The 21,523-nt window shown below is 35.5% G+C and overlaps 1 protein-coding gene and 1 pseudogene across 1 annotated transcript in view; both read left to right on the forward strand.

Annotated features, from left to right (window-relative positions):
- PKHD1L1 (PKHD1 like 1) overlaps nucleotides 1-21,523 on the forward strand; it is a 152,527-nt gene that overhangs the window by 36,204 nt on the left and 94,800 nt on the right. The window contains exons 15-25 of the mRNA XM_060115730.1: nucleotides 265-424; nucleotides 732-867; nucleotides 1,630-1,773; nucleotides 3,993-4,150; nucleotides 5,055-5,168; nucleotides 6,638-6,787; nucleotides 7,773-7,897; nucleotides 12,913-13,076; nucleotides 14,295-14,467; nucleotides 19,134-19,281; nucleotides 19,789-19,943. Of these exons, the coding sequence (XP_059971713.1) occupies nucleotides 265-424; nucleotides 732-867; nucleotides 1,630-1,773; nucleotides 3,993-4,150; nucleotides 5,055-5,168; nucleotides 6,638-6,787; nucleotides 7,773-7,897; nucleotides 12,913-13,076; nucleotides 14,295-14,467; nucleotides 19,134-19,281; nucleotides 19,789-19,943 (1,627 nt within the window). The remainder of the gene's footprint in view (nucleotides 1-264; nucleotides 425-731; nucleotides 868-1,629; nucleotides 1,774-3,992; nucleotides 4,151-5,054; nucleotides 5,169-6,637; nucleotides 6,788-7,772; nucleotides 7,898-12,912; nucleotides 13,077-14,294; nucleotides 14,468-19,133; nucleotides 19,282-19,788; nucleotides 19,944-21,523) is intronic.
- Nucleotides 10,282-11,622, forward strand: LOC132501070 (suppressor of cytokine signaling 5-like; annotated as a pseudogene).

The raw sequence follows: 21,523 nt of genomic DNA on the forward strand, positions 1-21,523 counted from the left end.
CTTTTTCAATAAATATTTATTGACAAAACTGAATGAATTCATCGTTCTCTTTATCTCTAATGCAGATATCTTACATAATTCATTTTCTTTTAGCAAACTGCTATGAAACTTAATATTTTAATAGTTAAAATCAGGGATACTACAATATAAATCATTTAACAAGCAGGTGTTTTATATCATATTGAAATTTTATTCATTGAAAGAAAAATTCATGACAAGTGCTCTGGAGAAAAAGTTACATTCTTTAGTTACACTATTTTCCAGATATTACATTGAAATCTTGCTGCAGGAGTACAGACTAAGTGCTTTTGTGGATGTTGGACTGTACCAGTATAGAAATGTCTATACTGAACAACAAACAGAAGATGCAGTGAATGAAGAACAAGTGATCAAATCCCAGTCGACAATTGTCCAGGAAGTACAGGTTTGCTATGATTATAGATCCACTTTGTAAAAAGTAAATGCTCAAATATAGGAGCTCTATTTGGTTATTAATTTTACTAGGTAATACTGTTTTGGGGGAAAACAGTCATGGAAAATTACTGAATTGTCCCTTGGAATATCTGTAATTATAAACCAAAGAGTCTGTTATTTGATGACTTACACATTAAAATAGTTTATCATTTGCAACAAGATAGGGCAATGTAGAGGCATTGAATAGCTGACTTATGATGCTTTTAAAATGTATTTTTCCATATAGTAAGTATATGCTTTTTAAAATTGGGAAATAGGTTATAACATTGGAAAATTGGGAAACAACTAATGCAACCAATGAAGTGCAGAAGATCATGGTAACCGGCCCATGTGTGGAAGCTAATTTCTGTTCACTTTACCAATATAGATTAATCTATAACATGGAAAAAACTGGTAAGTTGTAAATAATAAGGGAGATTTTATTACTCTTCATGTATAGACAAAATTATAAAAAGGTATTTGCTCTAGTCAAATTCTACTGTCTGGAAAATATAGTTTTAATAGTATGCTAGACAAAGAAGCAAAAAAATATATTATGAAGAAAAAACTCTTCAGACTGGGATAGAAAATGATATCAGTAAAAACAGCTTTCAGATATATACTATTATTTTCTTCTATAAGGATCATGATAAATGTATATCTAAACACACATAAGGAGTTTATGTATCTGTGACTCACAGGTGTAAGTTAATAGGTATTAAGTTCATCATTATAGAGATAGACATTTCAGTTTCTCAAAGACCTATGAGACACTAATTTATCTGTTAATGAAGATATTGCATTTCTATATTTTATTAAAAACCCTGAAAAAATAATTTTGCTATTTCTGTTAATTGTTTCAATGAGTAAATATTGAAGAGTGCTTGCTGTTTGCCAAATACAATGCTTATTACTCTGGGAATATTAAAACAATAAAATATGAGCCCTATCCTCAATAGATCACAATCCAATTAAGTAGTCAATATTATTGAACTTGAATCAATTTCAAAATGTAATTTCATTAAGTGATAACTGATGGTACAGACTATAGGTACTTTAAAAAATTCAAATATGAGACATCAGTGCTGGCTGTAATAGTGCAGAGATTTCAACTCTTTTTTTTTAATTAAAACCCCTAATCATTTGACTTTAATTTTTTGTTAATTCATTGAAAAGTCTGGCTACCTGCTGATGCTTCTGACTTCATACTGCAATCAGCCTTGAATGACCTCTGGTCTATAAAACCGGATACAGTTCAAGTAATAAGAACACAAAATCCTCAGAGCTATGTTTACATGGTAACCTTTATATCAACTAGAGGTAAGCATGTATTTCATTTTGCAATTCTGTAAAGTTTTTTGTAGGAAACAAGTTTGTATCCTGCACAACTCCACTGAAAAAGGTAAAAGCTCCATAAAATGACAGGGGAAAGTAAATACATTCATAGCCTTGATCACCTTCAGGAGAAACAGAAATAAATGGTTAATTTTTTTCTATTGTAATTTAAACTTTAGTTGTACTTCAAGGAGTGTACAACTCCAATGCATGAGATATACACGCTATATACTACAAATACACTATCAGTGTAGTAGCCTACTTTACATTTAGCAAAAATTAGTGAAGGTATTATTTCTGGAAATGAAATTTAAGTGAATCAGTATTTCTCAGGAGACACTAGTCTGGCTAGATCTTGTTTGATAAAAGGATTCTCTGGTCAAATCCCCATGGGAAACACTGTATACCACAGCTTCTCCTTGAAGGTTGATAGAGCTCATTATAGAATATTAAAATCCCCAAGGACTCCGGCAATGAGCAACAAACAAAAACAACAATAAAAACAAAAAACAAAAAAACAAAAAAAGCAGTGCACCTGTATTTAATACAGCATTTTCCAAAATTATTTGACCTCTTTATCCTTTTCAAGTAATGGCTATTAACTTCTTATTACATTTTCAAGTCTTACAATTTTTTTCTTTTAATTTTTTCCTATTTTTCTTCTGCAAGTTTTATAGTTTAAAAAAATTTTTTTTTAATTTTATTTATTTTTGGCTGCGTTGGGTCTTTGTTGCTGCGCGTGGGCTTTCTCTAGTTGCGATGAGTGGGGGCTACTCTTCGTTGCGGTGCATGGGCTTCTCATTGCGGTGGCTTCTCCTGTTGCAGAGCACAGGCTCCAGGTGCATGGGCTTCAGCGGTTGTGGCTCGCGGGCTCCACAGCTCAGGCTCAATAGATGGCACATTGGCTCAGTTGCTCTGCAGCATGTGGGATCTTCCCGGACCAGGGCTCAAACCCGTGTCCCCTGCGTTGGCAGGCGGATTCTTAACCACTGCACCACCAGGGAAGCCCTCAAGTCTTACAATTTCAAGTGTCACATTTTCAAGTCTTAAAGCCAAGTTTAGCAACCGATTTGGGTATTTGGGATATTTAGCTTATGAAATAGGTCCCTGAATATGTGTTTCCTTTCTTTGCACAGTCACTATTTTCCAATTCATATAAGTAAACTTTTACTTCAGTGTTTATGTCTCATTTTATGAAGTTGTTAATTTGATTGTTGCGGGCCTCCCTGGTGGCGCAAGTGGTTGAGAGTCCGCCTGCCGATGCAGGGGATACGGGTTCGTGCCCCGGTCTGGGAGGATCCCATATGCCGCGGAGCGGCTGGGCCCGTGAGCCATGGCCGCTGAGCCTGCGCGTCCGGAGCCTGCGCGTCCGGAGCCTGTGCTCCGCAACGGGGGAGGCCACAACAGTGAGAGGCCCGCATACCGCAAAAAAAAAAAAAAAAAAAAAAATTAAAAAAAAAAAAAAAAAGAATTCTGTTTAACATGAATTGAAGTTCTAAAAATTTCCCAAAGGTTAGATTGTCAAAATGCTCTCTAAATGAAGATATGGTTATCTTTGTTCTCTCAGAAGCATATTTTTAGATCAGAGAAAAATTTTAAGACTTCAACAGAAACCTTAAGAAATATGGTAACAGAATCATGACTGGGCAAATTCTAGGACTTTACCCAACAGAGAAAGTCAGCAGGATTCCACTGTTAAAGCATCCTCCCAAAGAAGAGAGACATGTGAGGACAAGGCCTTATTCCTTTCAGTGAGATTGTATAAACAATGTTTGCAGGCATGGGGCTATTTCCTGGAATTCATCTTTGTACTCCATTTGTAACTAAAGAAAATAGCAATTTCCCAGGCTAGCCCTTTATACTAAGATGATGGTACTGGAACAAAACTTAAAGAACTTTTGGAATATTTTATTGCCCATTGATTTTTACCTCATGATCCCAATGCCAACTTTTGTTTATCTTACAAAACTTCCTTTTACGCTACAAAAACAGAACCTTAAATATATAGCACTTTATCTGCTGTTTTGCTGTTTCTACTATGGCTAAATCTCAGATTTAAGGATCTGCATCTTCTCCATTTATCCTTTTTTTGTGATAATACAATTCTAAATAAAAGCAGTTTTGTTACATCTGAGTTTCTATTATGGATGTATTGGTATTTAATTAATTAACTTCTTCAAATTCTGTTTGGTACTTCATTGCAGGAGACTTCGATCTGCTCAGTTATGAAGTATTTGAAGGGAACAATGTCACACTGGCTATTACAGAACAAACCAAAGGAAAACCCAGTTTGGACACATTCACGCTGAATTGGGATGGGATCACTTCTACGCCTCTTATGCCGCAGTCATCAGAAGCTGAAGTATGCTCTGTGTTAGTTTTTTAAACAGAAAGCCACTTAAGCATCAGCCTTCTATAAAAGCACATTTTAAGGAGTAGTAATACATCTCCTCCTTGGCATGGTGGGTTGGAGCCAACTCATAGTGAGTGGAGAAGGGAGGAAATATCACAATGACAGAGGGAGTGAAAGGGGAGTTCTTGGATCTGTGCCAGCAGGATCCAGGTATCTGCATATGGGGCAGCTGCTCATGAGGAATGTTTGCTTGTGAGTTACTGCATTTCTGTACAGTAATGCAGTAATTACTGCATTACCTGTACAATGAGTTTGAGTTAATATTTGTTTGATGACTGAAGATTGTGAACTATTTCAAGTCCTTAATTCTAAATATCTGTGCTTTATCAGAGAAATATGGTATGGGAATTATAGACCTCATACATGTGTGCCAGTTCCTATATAATCCAGAATTATTATTTCTTAAATAATAGTAAAAGATTACACTATATGTATCTCTTCTTTTGAGAAACAATGCATTGGAGTATATATTTTTTCCAGTTAATTTTGCATTAATTGGGAAAACTATTTATTTGGAATCTGTTTAATTAGGTGCTAATTCATTTAGGTTTGCCTCATTGCTGTCTTTAAAAAACTACTAAACCAATATGCCTGCCTTATGTAATAACTAAATACGCTAAGATCAGCCAGTTGGATATAACTATTGTCATTCTAAAATAAAAGTCTTGAAACAGTCATTGGATACTGAAATTATCACATATTAACTTGAAATTATTTAGGAAATGACCTCATAATTATGGCTAACATGGGAATTATGAAATTATTTTTTAATTAATTAGTAGAATTAGTAGTTAAATTAGTAATGTTCTAACTCTTCATAAAGAAGTTACTAAAGCCCATATTGTTAATTTAGTTTCAGGCAGCAGTGGAAGAAATGGTTAGCGCTAAGTGTCCACCGCAAATTGCAAATTTTGAAGAAGGATTTGTTGTGAAATACTTCAGAGGTTATGAAACTGATTTTAACCTGGTATGGAATATTTAATGAACTGTGAAATGGACCAGATAAGAAATCATATAAATGTTTGGAATTTTGTCATTTTTTGAATTAGCATTAATTCCTTTCACATTTAAAGTCAAGTTGCAAGTATAATTTTCTCGTACATTTATTGGTAAGGTCTGTTCTAGCATCTTCCTGCATTATAAAATGACTCATTTGTAAAAACACACATGAATTTTCTTAATCAAGAGAAAGTAGGCAAGATGGGTAAATGTGAGATCTATAGGGTTTTTTGTTTGTTTTCTTCATTTAGATGCAGAGTATATTCTTTTTCCTCATTGGCTTCAGAGAATACCATTTGTAATAGAGCGTTATATAGTAAATTGCTTCCCTTGCTTCTGGTCAGTTAGTACAATGCCTAGTCATTATTTACTTCTTGATGAAATACAAAGATTTTTCTTTGATGTACAATAAATTTAAAATATAATTAACTTCCTAATTCTTATTTTGAAGACTTGAGGAAGCCAGATATTCACCATTTCCAAATGAATACCATAGGAATAAGAAATATATAGGCTAGTTATTCAATTCAGATCAATACCCCAGAAATGAGTCCTTAAAAATATATATCATGTCATGCTTTATGCAAACAGATTTATTATTGAAGAAAAGGGAAAATCATTTAATGGGCTACGTTTTCAACCTGTTTCAATAAATATACATGTATTTGGGTTCTCCTATCCTGAATGTAGTACTTGCAGCCAAGACAATTGAACAAGTAGTTTACATCATACTCCTTTCGTACTTCATCTCCCATCATCATCATCATCACAACGCACATTCTTGGCTACACTTTACCTTGACTCTTTGAGTTTCCCAGCACCACTCTCTCATGTCCCCACTTCTCTGCACATACTTTACACTCTCTCTGATGCCCCTTGGCTCCCTTTCCCTTTTAAATTACTCCTGTTTATTCTTAAAGGCAATTCATTTGTTACTTCTCCGAGTCATCTTTTTTGATGCTTTTATGTGAGTTAGATGCCTCCTTTCAGCCTTGGTTTTATAATCCTGGGTTCCTTTGTCCCAAACTGGTAGGCTCCTGTGTGTAGGGATAGGGTTCTTCAATATTTGAACCCTGAAGATTAAACAAAAAAACAAGCAAATGAACAAACAAGTAAAAATGTGGCATGGAATGAACACAAAAAATCATTTGTGGAAGGAGTTAATAAATATCCTTAAGGAGTTCATAATATAAGGGGAAAGAGAGGACTTGGGAAATAGTCAAATACAGGTACAAGGGATTATATGAGTATGTATCTAAATGAGTGTTATAGGATGAGAGCCTTAGACTTTCAAAGAAGAGAGAAAACATTTCAAGTTAAAGCAGTTTGGGAAGCAGTGGGATCTGAGTTGAAACTTGAATGACTTAGGTGAGGATGTTGGGGAGTAAAGCAGGGCAATAAATCATGTTTTCATTTGAAATATTATTGTTTCTGTAGGAGCATATTAAAAGAGGGCAAAAGACAGCTGAAACTGATGCTTACTGTGGTCGTTATTCCCTGAAAAACCCAGCTGTTCTTTTTGACTCAGCAGATGTTAAACCAAACAGACTACCATATGGAGACATTTTATTATTTCCTTATAATCAGGTAAGCTCAACAAAATGATATGCTAATTAAATTTGTAAAATACCTTGGTAATAAAATTTCATGAGATTTTAAGACAAGGAAAATTGCTTGTCATGTGAAGTCACATCACGTTGGACAGGCACCATGCTTCAATTCTGTGCTTGTGATTTCCTCGTCTGTTGATTCTCAAAAAAAGAAATTTAAAAAATACATAGTACCGTGCACCTGTATTCTGCTTTATCTTATAATTTCAGAAAAAAATTATTTGCACACAAATGTAAATGCTAAAACAATTTAAAATATATAATCTCCTCATTATTCCTTCATTAATTAAGAAGAAACAAAAATAGATAACTGTCATAGAGTGATCTTGGGTATCCAGTCATGGAAAAGTAAAGGAAGATCACGAGCAGAGGAGATGGCAGTTTTAGGATAGGTATCTAAGACTAGCAATATAGTAGATTTACCCTTTCTCTTGTTTTAAAATTCTCAACTTGTAACACATGTTCTAAAGTTCTAAATATTTCTGGCATTTTTAAGGAGTTGTAGACCATTAAAATTAGTATTTAATAACTATTGTATGGTGACATCTCTAAATGTTCAGCTGCATTCACATCCTAGTTAATCTACCTGAATGTTTCTCTGTCTTCTCTATGTGTAATGGAGTTTTAAATTCATTGAAGAGTTTAGTTAGAACTGGCCTTAATCCTTATATAGCTCTATGACTAGAGGGAGTTTTTAAGGAAATCATATCTAAGAAAACAATAAAAGAATTAATTATTAATTGTAAGGTCACATCAACTCCTTCCTCTTCTATAAAATCTTCCCCAATTCTTCTGCATCTCATTGTCTGAAATTAATCATTCCTTCCTCTGTGTTCTGATACATTTTGTATAAAAAATGCTCAATAGATATTTATTGGATTGGATTGACTTCATTTGAATTGCTACAAAACAATTTAATGGTAAGATATTGTTACTGATTTTTTTTAATATTTTCTGTTTAGTTATGTTTAGCATACAAAGGATTCTTGGCAAATTATATTGGTCTAAAATTTCAATACCAAGACACAAGCAAGATTACTAGAAGCACTGATACACAATTTACATATAACTTTGCATATGGAAACAAGTAAGTTACACTATGAATCTGAAAATTTTTAATTATAGTATGTAAACTATGAAGGTAAATCTGTTTGTTTGTTTGTTTGTTTTTGAGAAATCATGTGCACCATGGATCTAACTGCAATTTTTTCTGCCTTCTACATAAGCTTCCTAACAGAGACAGTTGTGCCAAAAATAAATCTATAGATTATGAAAATAAAAGTTGGTCTAGTGTCATCATCACCCATGACCATTTAAAAGACAAAACAGTGGTAAACTTTAGAATTTAAATTATATATTATTAAATCTATAATGTTTCTAGTTACTGAAGGAAGGTAGAAAGAAACTGCCTTAGCGCAAGATTATCATTAGACTTTGATCACTGAAAAACAAAATGAATGTGTAAATGGAGAAAATAAAATATTTTGATGAACATACCAAAGTTAAGGGAGAAAAGATATTCTTAAATACTTGGTTTGGTTGCCAAAAGTTAGACACATAAAAATGCAGATAGAGGGGCCTCCCTGGTGGCGCAAGTGGTTGAGAGTCCGCCTGCCGATGCAGGGGATACGGGTTCGTGCCCCGGTCTGGGAGGATCCCATATGCCGCGGAGCGGCTGGGCCCGTGAGCCATGGCCGCTGAGCCTGCGCGTCCGGAGCCTGTGCTCCGCAATGGGGGAGGCCACAACAGTGAGAGGCCCGCATACCGCAAAAAAAAAAAAATGCAGATAGAGAAATATAATGCGAGAAACTACATGAGTCTAGAGAAAGCTGTTTAATGACTGTGATTGTCATAACCTCAAGCCAATTTAGTTCTGCAAAATGATTTTTGGTTTTCATTAATTATTATATCTTCTGAAATTTGTCAATCTTGACTTTGAATTTTCATATACAATACACACAAAAATTTTACTTACAATAAAACAATGACGACACATGCACACACATACAACTTTTCTATTTTAAAAAGTATTCCTCATAAATTTTAAAGTCATGCTTACTGAAGTGTAATTTACATAATGTCATAATTTACTCTAAGTGCATAATTCAGTAAGCATGACAAATGTATACAGTTATGTAATCATTACCCCAGTAAAAGATATAGAACATTTCCTCTCCACAATTTTAGAAAGTTTTTTTTCATGTAAAGTTTATGTCATAAAATACCCATGGTATGATTTCCATGTCTTCAAAAATATTTCCAATACATTTCTTTTGTGTTTTTTTTCTGTCATAGCCACGTAAAAAATCTTCTCTATCCTGTATCAATCTATATAGTTTTCATTGTACTTTAATACATATCATTTAAGTTGCTGCCATTCTGTAATATATAGAGAGGACTTTTCTATTCTCATCATAGGAGTGGGATTATGAACACTCAGAACTGCCATGTATGGAGCAAGTGTGAGGCAGAGTCAGTGCCTCGGCTTAACTATTCAGACAGAAGGGAAGAGAAAATGATCCAAAGTTAGAAATAGAACCAAATGATAACCATAAACAAAACAAAACAAAGACAAGAAATAACAGGTAAGATGATGAGGGAGATTAGAATAACTAGATAGAAAGAAAAGGCAGTTTTTTTCTTTTCTGGCTGCACTGCACGGCTTGTGGGATGTTAGTTCCCCAACCAGGGATCGAACCCATGCTCTCTGCAGTGGAAGTACGAGTCCTAACCACTAGACCACCAGGGAATTCCTGAAAAGGTGGTGTTGATGGGGGAGTTCGCTTCTGGATGAAAATTCTGGATGAAGAAACTACTTCCAACTCTGCAATTTCAAGCTTCCTGCTTTCTTGATCATCCCAACACTATTTTCAAAATGCAGGGACCAGCTTTCATTCCATACCTTTAGAAATGTGTATACTCCAAAACTCATAGAAATATGTTGGACTATAAGGGGAATCTTATTTGTTAAAGGTTTAAAAAACTTTTCAGATGGATCCCTCATGAGTTGGGGGAAAGGGGTAAAGTGGGGAGACAACCAGAGTTGGGGCCTGTAGATGCTCCCTCGGAGCTAGGTCCCTGAATTCCATCAGGAGAAAACAAGATGTGCCCACTGGGTCAGTGACAGAAGCAGTGACAGGCGATGGAACAGACAGGTGGGTGGGAGCACACAGAGCCTGTTGGAACTGTGGGACCTGGACGTGGGTATCCTTAGATACATCCCCCTCCTGTGCCCCCAGCCCAGCTTTTTAACCTGAAATTTTTAAAGAAGTTTTGCCAGTGCTTATGGCTTTCTCCCTGAAGAAGTGTAATGACCTTTTGTTAAGGGAAGAAGGGAAGTTAGAGTCTTCAGCTTTCAAAATAAAATATTGTATTTGATGCATATCCCTCTGGCATCATATCCTGAGCATGTGTCCCTAATGCCCTTCAGATTTTCTGATCAGTTGATAAAGTGAGGGCAACTGGGAGCCGATGTTAAATATAGGTGTAGAATCTCTAACCACGAGGTAGGTAGCCATAGTTAAAATGTAGATACCCAAGAGATGTTTGTCAAAGAGAATATATTTAAGAAGAGTCTTTCAAAGAATTCTTCAGGACACATGAAAATTCTCCCACTGAATATTCCTTAGATTGTTGGAATAAGCATTAAAAGATACTTATTTGTGTTTTACCCCACGAATAAGATCTAGCCATGCTTCCATAGGATATAAAGAAAAAATTTTTTTACATACAGAGACAGAAAATTCATCAGATACTGAAGTTTGGTAAACTTGCAGTGGACTTCAAAGGACAGAGAGCTGAGTGAGCTCTGTGTATGAAGTGGACAGTGTTTGCACGAACTATAAGAAGCTGCTCTCTGAGAAAGTTGCAGGACACTCTTGGGTTTTGTTTTCTAACAAAAACTTAAGAAGTCAAAACCGATTCCCCACCCACCGCCAATGAAAGAAAAGTAATCTTCCTGAATGAATGCTTTAAAAAAATGTCCTTTTCCTGACAGTTCAGATTTCACCCTCCAGTGGCATCTGATTAAACAGTGTATGGCTCCTGTGTTTGCACTTTTGGCATGTTTTATACATTTGATCCATCTTTGTTTTCCACAGAAGATGAAGAGGAAGATAGGCAGAAAGAGAGAGAAGCAGAGACAGAGAAAGAGACAGAGGAGTATTGAAGAAAGTGTTGATTCCCCCTCCCCATGCATAAATAGATCTTTTGAGGCTATTGCACAGTTTAATCCAATATATAAAATGGGATCGAAGTTAGCTCCTGGAATGAATGAAGTGAGTGGGAACAATTCTGCAATTCCCTAGGGTAATTGTTGACTCAGAAGAGGCCACAACTACTCTCTGTTGACCATCACATAAGAAGAAACAATGCCAGGGGTTAAGACAGTCCTCTCCATGTTAATAGGCAAGGAGCATGGAAAGTCTATGCACAGAATGAACATATCCCACTGCCCCATACCCAGTTTGATTCAAATCGGGTAATCCCGTGATGGATCATTATGAAGTGAAAGTCCTTCTTGAAGGGACATCCCTACATGCCCAAATTGAACAATGGAATCACAATTTTAATTTTGATCACCACCACCTGTATGCATTTCATTCTTCTACTGCAACAGGATTTTGGAAGATTTTACAGATCTCAATTCTTCCATGTTAGTCAAACCATCACTTACCATATCACTAAGTAGGTCCTTCCTTTAGTCTGCAGTTTTTCTGCTGTGCTGTAATTTGAAGATGCTCTACATTTGATGGAGTTAATGGGCTTCCGTTACCCTAAATGCTACAAGATCTTTCAACAAGAATATCATGATTTTTAAAAGAGGGTGATTCTCTGATTAAAGACTATTACCAATCAACACAGCATAAGCTCTCCTAGCTGGTATTTCTAGACCTGCTTTTATGTAGGTCAGACAGTCTACTTAGATCAATTAGGTGTGTTAGCATTAGTTTATTTTCAGTACATTGTTAGTGTCAAAAAGCATTGTTCTATAACCCTCCAGAACCAGTGATGTTTGTAGTTGTAAATCAAGCTTCAAAATCCCAGAAGTAAAATCTGGTTTTCCTTTGGAAAATGGAATTATCTAGCCACAAAAGCACTATGTGCTTTTTAAGTTTTGATATCATTTGTAGTCTCCATTTCTCTTAAAAAGGGTCCTGCTCAGTGTACCATTTTTTCTAAGTAGTTTTAGAACTTTGGAATCATATAATTAGTAGTAGAAGTCTACTTAGAGGCCCCCAATACTTTTTAATTTAAGGAGCACTTTAACTTAATGTACTTATGCATATAATTTTCTAAAATGATGTCAGTCTAAGCTTTGGTGCACTAGAGGTGGATCCCATGATGAGTTTGTAAACCATGAAGTTTCAAAATGAGAATAGAATGTGCCCAAACTCGTCAGTTAATCAGTACAGTGGTAGCTGATGCAAAGATTATTGTTGAACTGTATTTAGTTATTTGAATGGCAGTATTTATCTCTTTATTGCAAACTCCTGTAACCAAATTGCTTATGTAATTTATGAGATTCCAATGCAGTTAATATTTAATGGAAACTCTGAATCTAAAGTATACGTTTAGAAGGCACTCTGCAACCATTTGAATCTATAAATAACTTTAGCACCTTTTGTCCCTTAGTTATAGGGGACAATGCAACTCCCCTGAGCTCTTCCAGAAGTATTATCAAGCTCCAGTTTTGCTTCTTAGTATTGGACTGAAATTGCTGCTCTGTCCCTGGCACCACTAAAATGGTTTGCTTCATTCTTGTGTCTTGTTTCTATATGCTTTCCACCAAGGTGCATGCTCCTTAGTTTACTTACCTGTCACTACAGAATGTTATTTTACATTCCTATGTCTACTGCCAAGGTTACAAATAAAAGGAAACCTATCTTTTGGATACAACATTAAATCTTTCACTGCTAATGTAAAGTTTCTGCTTGCTGTCCCTTGTGGCTGTTTTTTTTGTGCTAATAAAGCTTGCTTATGGTCTTCATGTGGGAAAAGAAAAACTGTTACTGTTTAAGATTTTAATGCTTTTTATAATGTATTTGTTTACATTGAACATTATAACTGATCTATACACCTAATTAAACAACCGTATTTCAGCTGGACCTACACTTGTATAGACCTTCTGGATCTCATACAAACCAAATACACTGGGACCAGTTTTTCTCTTCAGAGGATTAGTTTGCAGAAAGCATCAGAATCACAGTCTTTCTATGTGGATATTGTATACATTGGACAGACATCTACAATTGAAGCATTGGATGGTATATTGTATTATTTCATATCTAAAATCTAAACCTTATAAACCTACTTTGTACTAAAATCTTATTGTGGACGTTATTTATATTCTGTAGGTTAGGTAGAAACATTAATCTCTAAATATTGTTATTCTTTCATCTCAGTAATGCTATGGTTTAAATCATATATTTTTTTAATGAATAAGACCAAGTGATTATTCTAAAGATAAATGCATCCATAATGTAAACTTTGTCATTAAAGCAGGAATTAGTTTTATAGTCCTGGATTCTGTTTACAGGTAAACTGTGGCAAACATTCTAATTTTGCCTTGTTTGATTTTTGAGAAATCATCTACCAAGATAGAGATCTGTTCCTGAAAGGCAACTATTGTCGTTGACGTCTGTCTAGTAAGAATGAGCTGAAACTTTCCATGGACTTTATTGTGATAATTAGTAAAACTGTAAATGAAAACTTTATTTCTCAGAGTTTTAGTATTTTTTCTAGTTATGTTAATAGACTCATATATGTGAGATATGCTAATAAAATAATAAAAATTAAACTGCAGTCTTTTTAAAAATCAGCCTAACTCCAAACAGTCTCCTTAATAAGTGACTGTTACCATATTTCAGAGGAGTTTTGGAATCCTTTCCTTTGGAACAGCTTTCAAGTGCAAGGTCATGATTCACCTGGCTAAAAACTAAATGTTACTGTACTTTGAGTCACTCTTTTTGAATCCACTGTCACCAGACTTACATTGTGATTGGTGGGGCACATAAGACAGCTGATTTGTGCTGAGATAAAGGTTGTAGTTCCTTAAGCAACATTCATTTAGCACTTACCATGTGGCAGGCAATGTGTCTAGTACCAAAGAAAGAGCAGAGGACCAGGCAGTCCTGGTCCTGCCCTCATGGAGCACACATCGTAGTGAGCACCACGTTTAGGGACCTACAACAGAGCAACACTAACTGGCCCACAGAAGGCTGCATAGAACCCAGAGCTTGGTGGCTTTTCAGTATTTTGTTTTACCCACTGAGGCTCATATATCAAAAGACTTTAAAGCTTTATATTCTAGAAGTGAAGGTTTGCCAAGTTTCACAAACTACTTTCCTTAAGGTCTTCTTTCTAAAATTTGATTTTAAACAGCTTATTCCATGATACATGGATATTATTTGATGCTTTTCTTTTTAGCAGCACAAGCTATGCAATTTTATCTCCCATTTACTTTGTTTATTTATGTTCTCTAGAAATGCCAGAGAGAAGACTTCCAGCATTAGCAAATAAAGGAATATTTTTAAAGCACTTTCAGGTGAATCAGACCAAAATTAATGGATCAAGTATGACCAACCAATATTCTGTCACCATGACATCATGTAATTGCAGTTATAATATACCCATGATGGCTGTGAGCTTTGGGCAGGTAAGCTTAGAATTTTATGAGCAGCTATTTTCAACTTATGAAACATTAGCCTTGACCTAGTAAACTTAAAACATCTTTTTTTTATGAAGAACTAACACACAGATTAGACATCTTTTCATAGAAGAAGACAGTTATTCTAAGGATAAAAGGAAGATTTAGAGGCTTGTTGAACTTGAGCATGAAAATTCACTTTAAACATTAAAAATTTTTTAATGAAATATATTGATGGGGAAAAAAGCAGGAGGAAATAGCCTTAAGAATCAGCTAGTCAGATTTAAGTAGTTTTCTCTGTTGAGGTAAAAGAAAAATTTGTGGGCTCTCTCAATAAAGATCTTTGAACAGAGGTTACTGAAAGAAAATTTGAGATTCTGCATATGTTTTAAAATTGTTTCTGTTATAAACACCATTTATTTTTATTTGTATCAAAATTGATACAAGGGGAAAGAGATGGTTTTCCATAATTCCAAAAGGATCTGGACAGTATTTTGTACTGTTTGGGTATAAGATCTGTATTAAATGTTACAATTATGAGGAGTATTCTTACATTTAATTTTTTACAAAAATATACAATTAGTTAATATAATTTCCTACAACAAACCAAAACCAAATATAATAAGTTCAAGATTAAAAGTTAAATAATAATTAAATATTATAATTTGAGTCTCACAGAGAACTTTGTGTTAACAGTTTTATGATTAAAAAGACTGAAAAACTGTAAGTGTTCCACAAAAATTGCTTTTACCCTATCCAGGCCCAATGTTTTAGTCTTAGTATATTCAAGATAAATGTCTTGCAAATGTTTTTCAGTCTCTTAGCTCTCTAACAAAATATAATAACAAAATTTAATAACGTATGTGCACATATGTTAAATGTCCAGATTCATGAATTGTTTTAAAAACTGTAACTTTGAGATAATTGTAGATTTATGTGCAGTTGTAAGAAATAATACATAAATATTCCCATACCCTTCACCCACTGTCCCCCAATGGTAACATTTATAACTATAGCATAATAGCACAGCCAGAAAATTGACATTGATACAATTTACCAAACTTATTCAGATGTTACCAGTTCTACATGCTTTCATTTGTGTGTGCCTGAGTATGTGTAGTTCTGTACAATTTTTATTGCACGTGTAGATTCAGCTGACCACCACAGAACAGTTCCATCACAAGGATCCCTCATGATACCCTTTTATGTAGCCACACCCTCCTCCCTCCCTTCTGCACAGTCTTATGTCTGGCAACCACTAATGTCTCTATAATTTTGGTATTTGACAATGTTGTGGAAAAGGAATCAGACTTTATATAATCATACTAGCATTTAGCCTTTTGAGATTGGCTTTTTTCACTCAGCATAATTCCCTTGAGACCCCTCCAAGTTGTTGTATGTATCAATAGTTTGTTCATTTTTGTTACTGAGTAACATTTAATGGGATGGATGCACCATAGTCTATTAACCACTTACCCCTTGAAGGACATCTGAGTTGTTTCCAGGTTTTGGGTGTTATGAATAAAGCTGCTATGAACATTTATCTATAGGTTTCCATGTGATGTAAGTTTTCAGTTTCTGGGTTAATTGCCCATCAGTGTAATTATGGGTTCATATGGTAAGCACATGTACAGTTTTGTAAGAAACTATCATACTCTTTACCAAAGTGGCTGCACCATTTTATATTCCCACCAGCAATGTATGAGTGATCCAGTGTCTGCACAAATTTGCCAGCATTTGGCATTATCACTATTTTTTATTCCAACCATTCTGATGGGTTATATACTGTTAGCTGATTTTGGTGTTAATTTGCATTTCCTAGTGGCTAATAATGTTGAACACCCATATATCCTCTTCTGTGATATCTGTTCATGCCTTTTGCCCATTTTCTAATTGGACTATTTTCCTATTATTGAGTTTTTAAAGCTCTTTATATATCCTAGGTATAAGTCCTTTGTCAGGTATGTGGTTTGCATATATTTTCTCCCAGTCTGTACCTTGCCTTTTCATCATCTTCATAAGGTCTCTCATAGAACAACACTCTTAATGAGATCCAGTTTATCAAGTTTTTCCTTTTATGAATGGTGCTTTTGGTTTCAAGTCAAAGAACTCTACTCTTATCCCTAAATCCTGAATATTTTTCTATTTTTGTCCTGAAAGTTTTATAGTTATACATTTTACATTTAAGGCCATGGTCCATTCTGAGTTAACTTTTGTATAAGACATGAAGTTTTAGGTCCAGGTTCATTTGTTTGCCTATCCCTCCGGTTGCTCTGGCACCATTTATTGAAAAAATTATCCTTCCTCTGTTGAATTACTTTTGTGTCTTTATCAAAAGTCAGTTGGGCATATTTGTGTGGATATATTTCTGGATTCTCTATTCTGTCCCATTGCTCTATGTGTCCATCCTTCCACCAATACCACACCCTTCTGATCACAGTAGCTATGTAGTGAGCCTTAACATTGGGAAGAGTGATTCCTTTCACTTTACTCTTCTTGTGAAAAATTGTTTTAGCTATTCTAGGTCCTGTGTCTTTCCATATAAAATTTGAAATAGGCTTGTTTATGTCTACAAAAATCTTGCTGGTAATTCGATAAGAATTGCATTTAAACCTATAGATTGCATATAAACCTATAGAGAGAATTGATACCTTTACCATGTTGAGTCTTCCAATCTATGAACACAGTATGTCTCTCCATTTATTTAGGTCTTCTTTGCTTTTTTTTTTGTCCAATGTATTTTGGTCTTCTTTGATTACATCTTGCATTTTGCAATTTTGAAATTTCAGGTCAGATTCAGTACATTTTGTTAGATTTGTATGTAAGTATTTCATTTTCTTTGAAGCCGTTGTAATGGGTCTTGTATTAATTTCAGTTTCCGCATGCTTGTTATTTATACATAAAAATGTGATTGGTTTTTGTGTATTGATCTTGTATCCTGCAATCTTGCTAAAGTCCATGAATTTTTACAAAGTAAATGCACTCATGTAATCACTACCCAGATCAAGATAAAGACAATCATTAGACTACCCCCCCAAAGCTTTCTTTATGCCTTTTCCTTGTCATGAGATTACTTACCCCATAACCTTAGATAACCACTATTTTGACTTCTACTACCATTAATTAGTTTTGCTTGTTTTTACTTTTTTAAAAAATAAATATTAAAAAATATTTATTAAATAGGAAAATATTTATTTATTTATTTATTTATTTCCCTTATTTTTTTGGCTGCATTGGGTCTTAGTTGCAGCACGCTGGATCTTTGTTGAGGCAAGCAGGATCTTTTGTTACAGCACGAGGTCTCTTCATTGTGGCACTCAGGCTTCTCTCTAGTTTCGGTGCGTGGATTTCTCTCTAGTTGTGGCGCGAGGGCTCCAGGGCACGTGAGCTCTGTAGCTTGTGGCTCGCAGGCTTTCTCTTTGAAGCACATGAGCTCAATGGTTGTGGCGTGTGGGTTTAGTTGCCCCGTGTCATGTGGGATCCTAGTTCCCCGACTGAGATGCAACCTGCATCCCCTGCATTGGAAGGCGGATTCTTTACCACTGGACCACCAGGGAAGTCCCTGTTTTTACTCTTCATATCAATGGATAATACAGTGTGTACTCTTTTGCATCTTCTTTTATTTGATAATGTGAGATTCATGTTGTTGCGTATAGCTAGCTATGGTTCGTTCTTTTTCATTGCTATACAATATTCCATGGTATTAATATACAACAATTTATCCTTTCTATTGATGGGCTTTTGCACTATTTCCAGTTTGGGGTTATTATAAATAAAGCTGCTCTGAACATTCTCGCGTATGTCTTTTGGCACTTACGTTCACTCCTTTATGCGGGCAATAGAGCTTATAATTTTATTTTATTTATTTATTTTATTTATTTAAAAAAAATACTTACTTATTTGCTGCACCTGGTCTTAGTTGCTGCACATGGGATCTTTGTTGCCGGGTGCAGGATCTTTCATTGGGCATGTGGTATCTAGTCTCCTGACTAGGGATCGAACCCAGGCCCCCTGCATTGAGAGCGCAGAGTCTTAACTGCTGGACCACCAGGGAAGTCCCCTAGAGCTTATAATTTTAAATTCCACAAAATTAGCAGGGATCAGAAGCAGGAGAATATCATCTTCACTCTTAGAGTTACAATCTATGAATTTTTATTGCACGTTTCTTCTGTCAGTTGACTGACACTCAACATTAGACAGGTATTTCCTGAGTCTGGATCAGTCACTGTATTGATCATATACTTCCTTTTATTGTTAGTTAAGTTTTCAAGCTTCCATATGTTATTTCTCCAAAAAGGTGTTTAACTTTTTGATAGCCAAGACCGTATCTCATGTTTCTTTGCTTCCCATTGTGATTAGCATTGTACCTTGAACAGAATGCCTGCTCAATAAATATTTGTTCCTTGAGCGATGGTAGGTGCACTCTGAATTAATGAGGTATTACTGTGGTTCCAGCTGATTGCTGCACAGATGACAGAGTTGACTTGGGCCTCATTATCGCAGCTATATAGATATGGCCTGTGTTGATTTATGTGACTCTCCTTAACGTTCTGAGGAGTCCTGAATACCTGAGGCTCATTTATGTCATGTCACAGGATTGTATGCCGGTGAAATAGAAATCTGGTTAGCCATTGTTATGTTTAATCATTTTATCAATATTTATTTTGGAAACTAGAAAATCACAAATGAGACAGAGAATGAGTCTGTTTACAGAGGAAATAATTGGCCGGGGGAGTCAAAGATTCGTATTCAAAGAGTTCAAGCAGCATCTCCACCTCTAAGTGGCAGCTTTGACATTCACGCTTACGGACATGTTCTCAAAGGTATATGAAAAAAGTTCATAACTTTGGTCTATGTATCAGTTGGACTGTACTGATCTAGACAACCGTCATAAACATTTTGGTGTATTTCTTTTTAATATTATTTCTCTATGTAATTTATAGAGCTGAGATTATGTCAGTAATGTAAAACTAAATTGTTCAGAAAAATGACATTTTCTTCGTCACCTCACCAGATATACCAGGTTAAATTCCCAAAAGTTAGTTTCTCTTTTCCATCCATAGCTTACTGGTTATCTATAAAGTTAACTGATTTTTTTTTAAAAAGTATTTGAGCCAAGGCTCAATGTCTGAGCTACATTATTCATGTAATTTTTGTTTCTCAGAAATATATAAATGTGTTGCCTAAGTAATATGCAGATTTCATTTTTTCTGTATTTGGAGGAGGACAGTTGGTTTACAAGTGATAAAACACATTTCACGTATGTTAAGGGTGGCCATAGGTTTGTGGATTTTTCACTCCCGCTGTTTGCCATCCTTCCGCGAGTGCAGGTATTCCCACTGCTGTGTCAGCTGCAGATCTGCAGTTTGCTCTCCAGAGTCTAGAAGAAGTGGGACAAGTCTCAGTTACACGAGAGGGAAGCTGTGCTGGATACTCATGGCACGTCAAGTGGAGAAGCCCATGTGGAAAGCAGAATCTGCTGCAGGTTCCCTTACTTCGCCTGGTTTCTGTTTTCTTCTATGTGTTCGTTGCTTATTTGCACCCTGCCTCATTCCAAAAAGAACTGGAGACTGTGTGTATTTTAAAAATGCAAGCTATAGCCTAAACAGTAATAAAAGGAAACTGAGAAGAAGGTTGTTGTAAATTAAGTTGACCAGGCATTCTCTTTCGTGGAGAATAGTTGTTGGTGCTTTATTCCTGATCCCCTGTGGGGGAATATACCGGTTAGAAGACCTTTGACAGGGGCATGAGGGGCACAGGCAGGGGCAGTCTCAGAACTAAATCTGGGTATACGTAAGAGGGGCCAAGCATAACCAGCGTCACTGTCATTTAATTCTACCACTGTGCACTAGAGTTGTGTTCTAGGACCTTGGATACTTTTCTGGTTTCAAAGATGACCTTTTCAAGTTCATAACAGAGCCACACCTTAAGAGCTCATCTAATTACTTTTGCTTAGAGTGTGGTTGGGGGCAGGGAGGGAAGTCAGGCTCAGAATATGTGACAGAGAAGGGTCTAGAAGAGACTGGGGGCTCAGATATCAAACATCAAAAATATGATGCTTTGTAGTGATGATGAGAGTGTGAGATGCACTCTCATCCTCATGCACTGTTGGTGAGACAGTAAATTAGTATGAGCTTTTGGAAGGATAATTTAATTGTATCTGAATATAGATACCTTATGATTCAGCAGTCTCAGCTGTGTTACTCGCTTCTACTGAAATAATAATACAAACATGAAATGAAATAGGCACAAAGTTAGTCACTGCAGCATTATTTGTAATAGTAAAAAACCTAGAAATCTAAATTCCCATCAATAGAAAAATGGTTGTTAAAATTATGCAAACGGTGGAAATAAATACAGAACTCTACTTATAAAACCATTTTGGAAAAAACAGAGGCGCTGGGGGACAGGAGATTCAAAAAAATGTATATAAACAATAAACATAGAATATAATGTACCATACATAGATTGTATGGATGTCATAAAGATATGGGGGTTATTTTAAGAAAACACGTGGCCAGAAACTAGAATAAGAAAATCCTGCAACTGAGACAGCTCTAGTGACTGATCTCCTCTTGGTCCTCTGCTGGTGCCTGAACACCTACTCCCTTCATTCTTTCCTGACCAGTCTCCTCTGCTTTATTCATCATTTCTGCTCCTGGTTACTTTGGTTCCCACAGGCCCAGCATGGAGACTCCTGTCTCTTTGCTGGACCCTGTATGCATCTGAAGGCTACCATATTGGCAGCACGATTTTGAAATGACCAAATTATACGTATTGATCTGATTTGGTTTCATTTTTACCACTGGCAGAAAATATAACTCCATGAGTGGATGAAAAACCAAGAGTAGTTTTAGTAGAGGCCAAAAATGCTAAAGGGGAAAAGTTGACTCGGGTGGAAAGAGGACTACAGTTTTCAATTATTTAAGAATCATTTATCAAAATGGTCATATTCAGAAAGAGCATAGAATATTTTGAAAAAATCAAATTAAGTAAATTCATGTTCCTTACACATATTTTATCCTAAATATTCAAGTTAATATCAATATCAAGTTAATTTTAGTC

The sequence above is a fragment of the Mesoplodon densirostris genome, chromosome 13, assembly GCF_025265405.1.
Source record: "Mesoplodon densirostris isolate mMesDen1 chromosome 13, mMesDen1 primary haplotype, whole genome shotgun sequence".
Classification (NCBI taxonomy): Eukaryota; Metazoa; Chordata; class Mammalia; order Artiodactyla; family Ziphiidae; genus Mesoplodon; species Mesoplodon densirostris.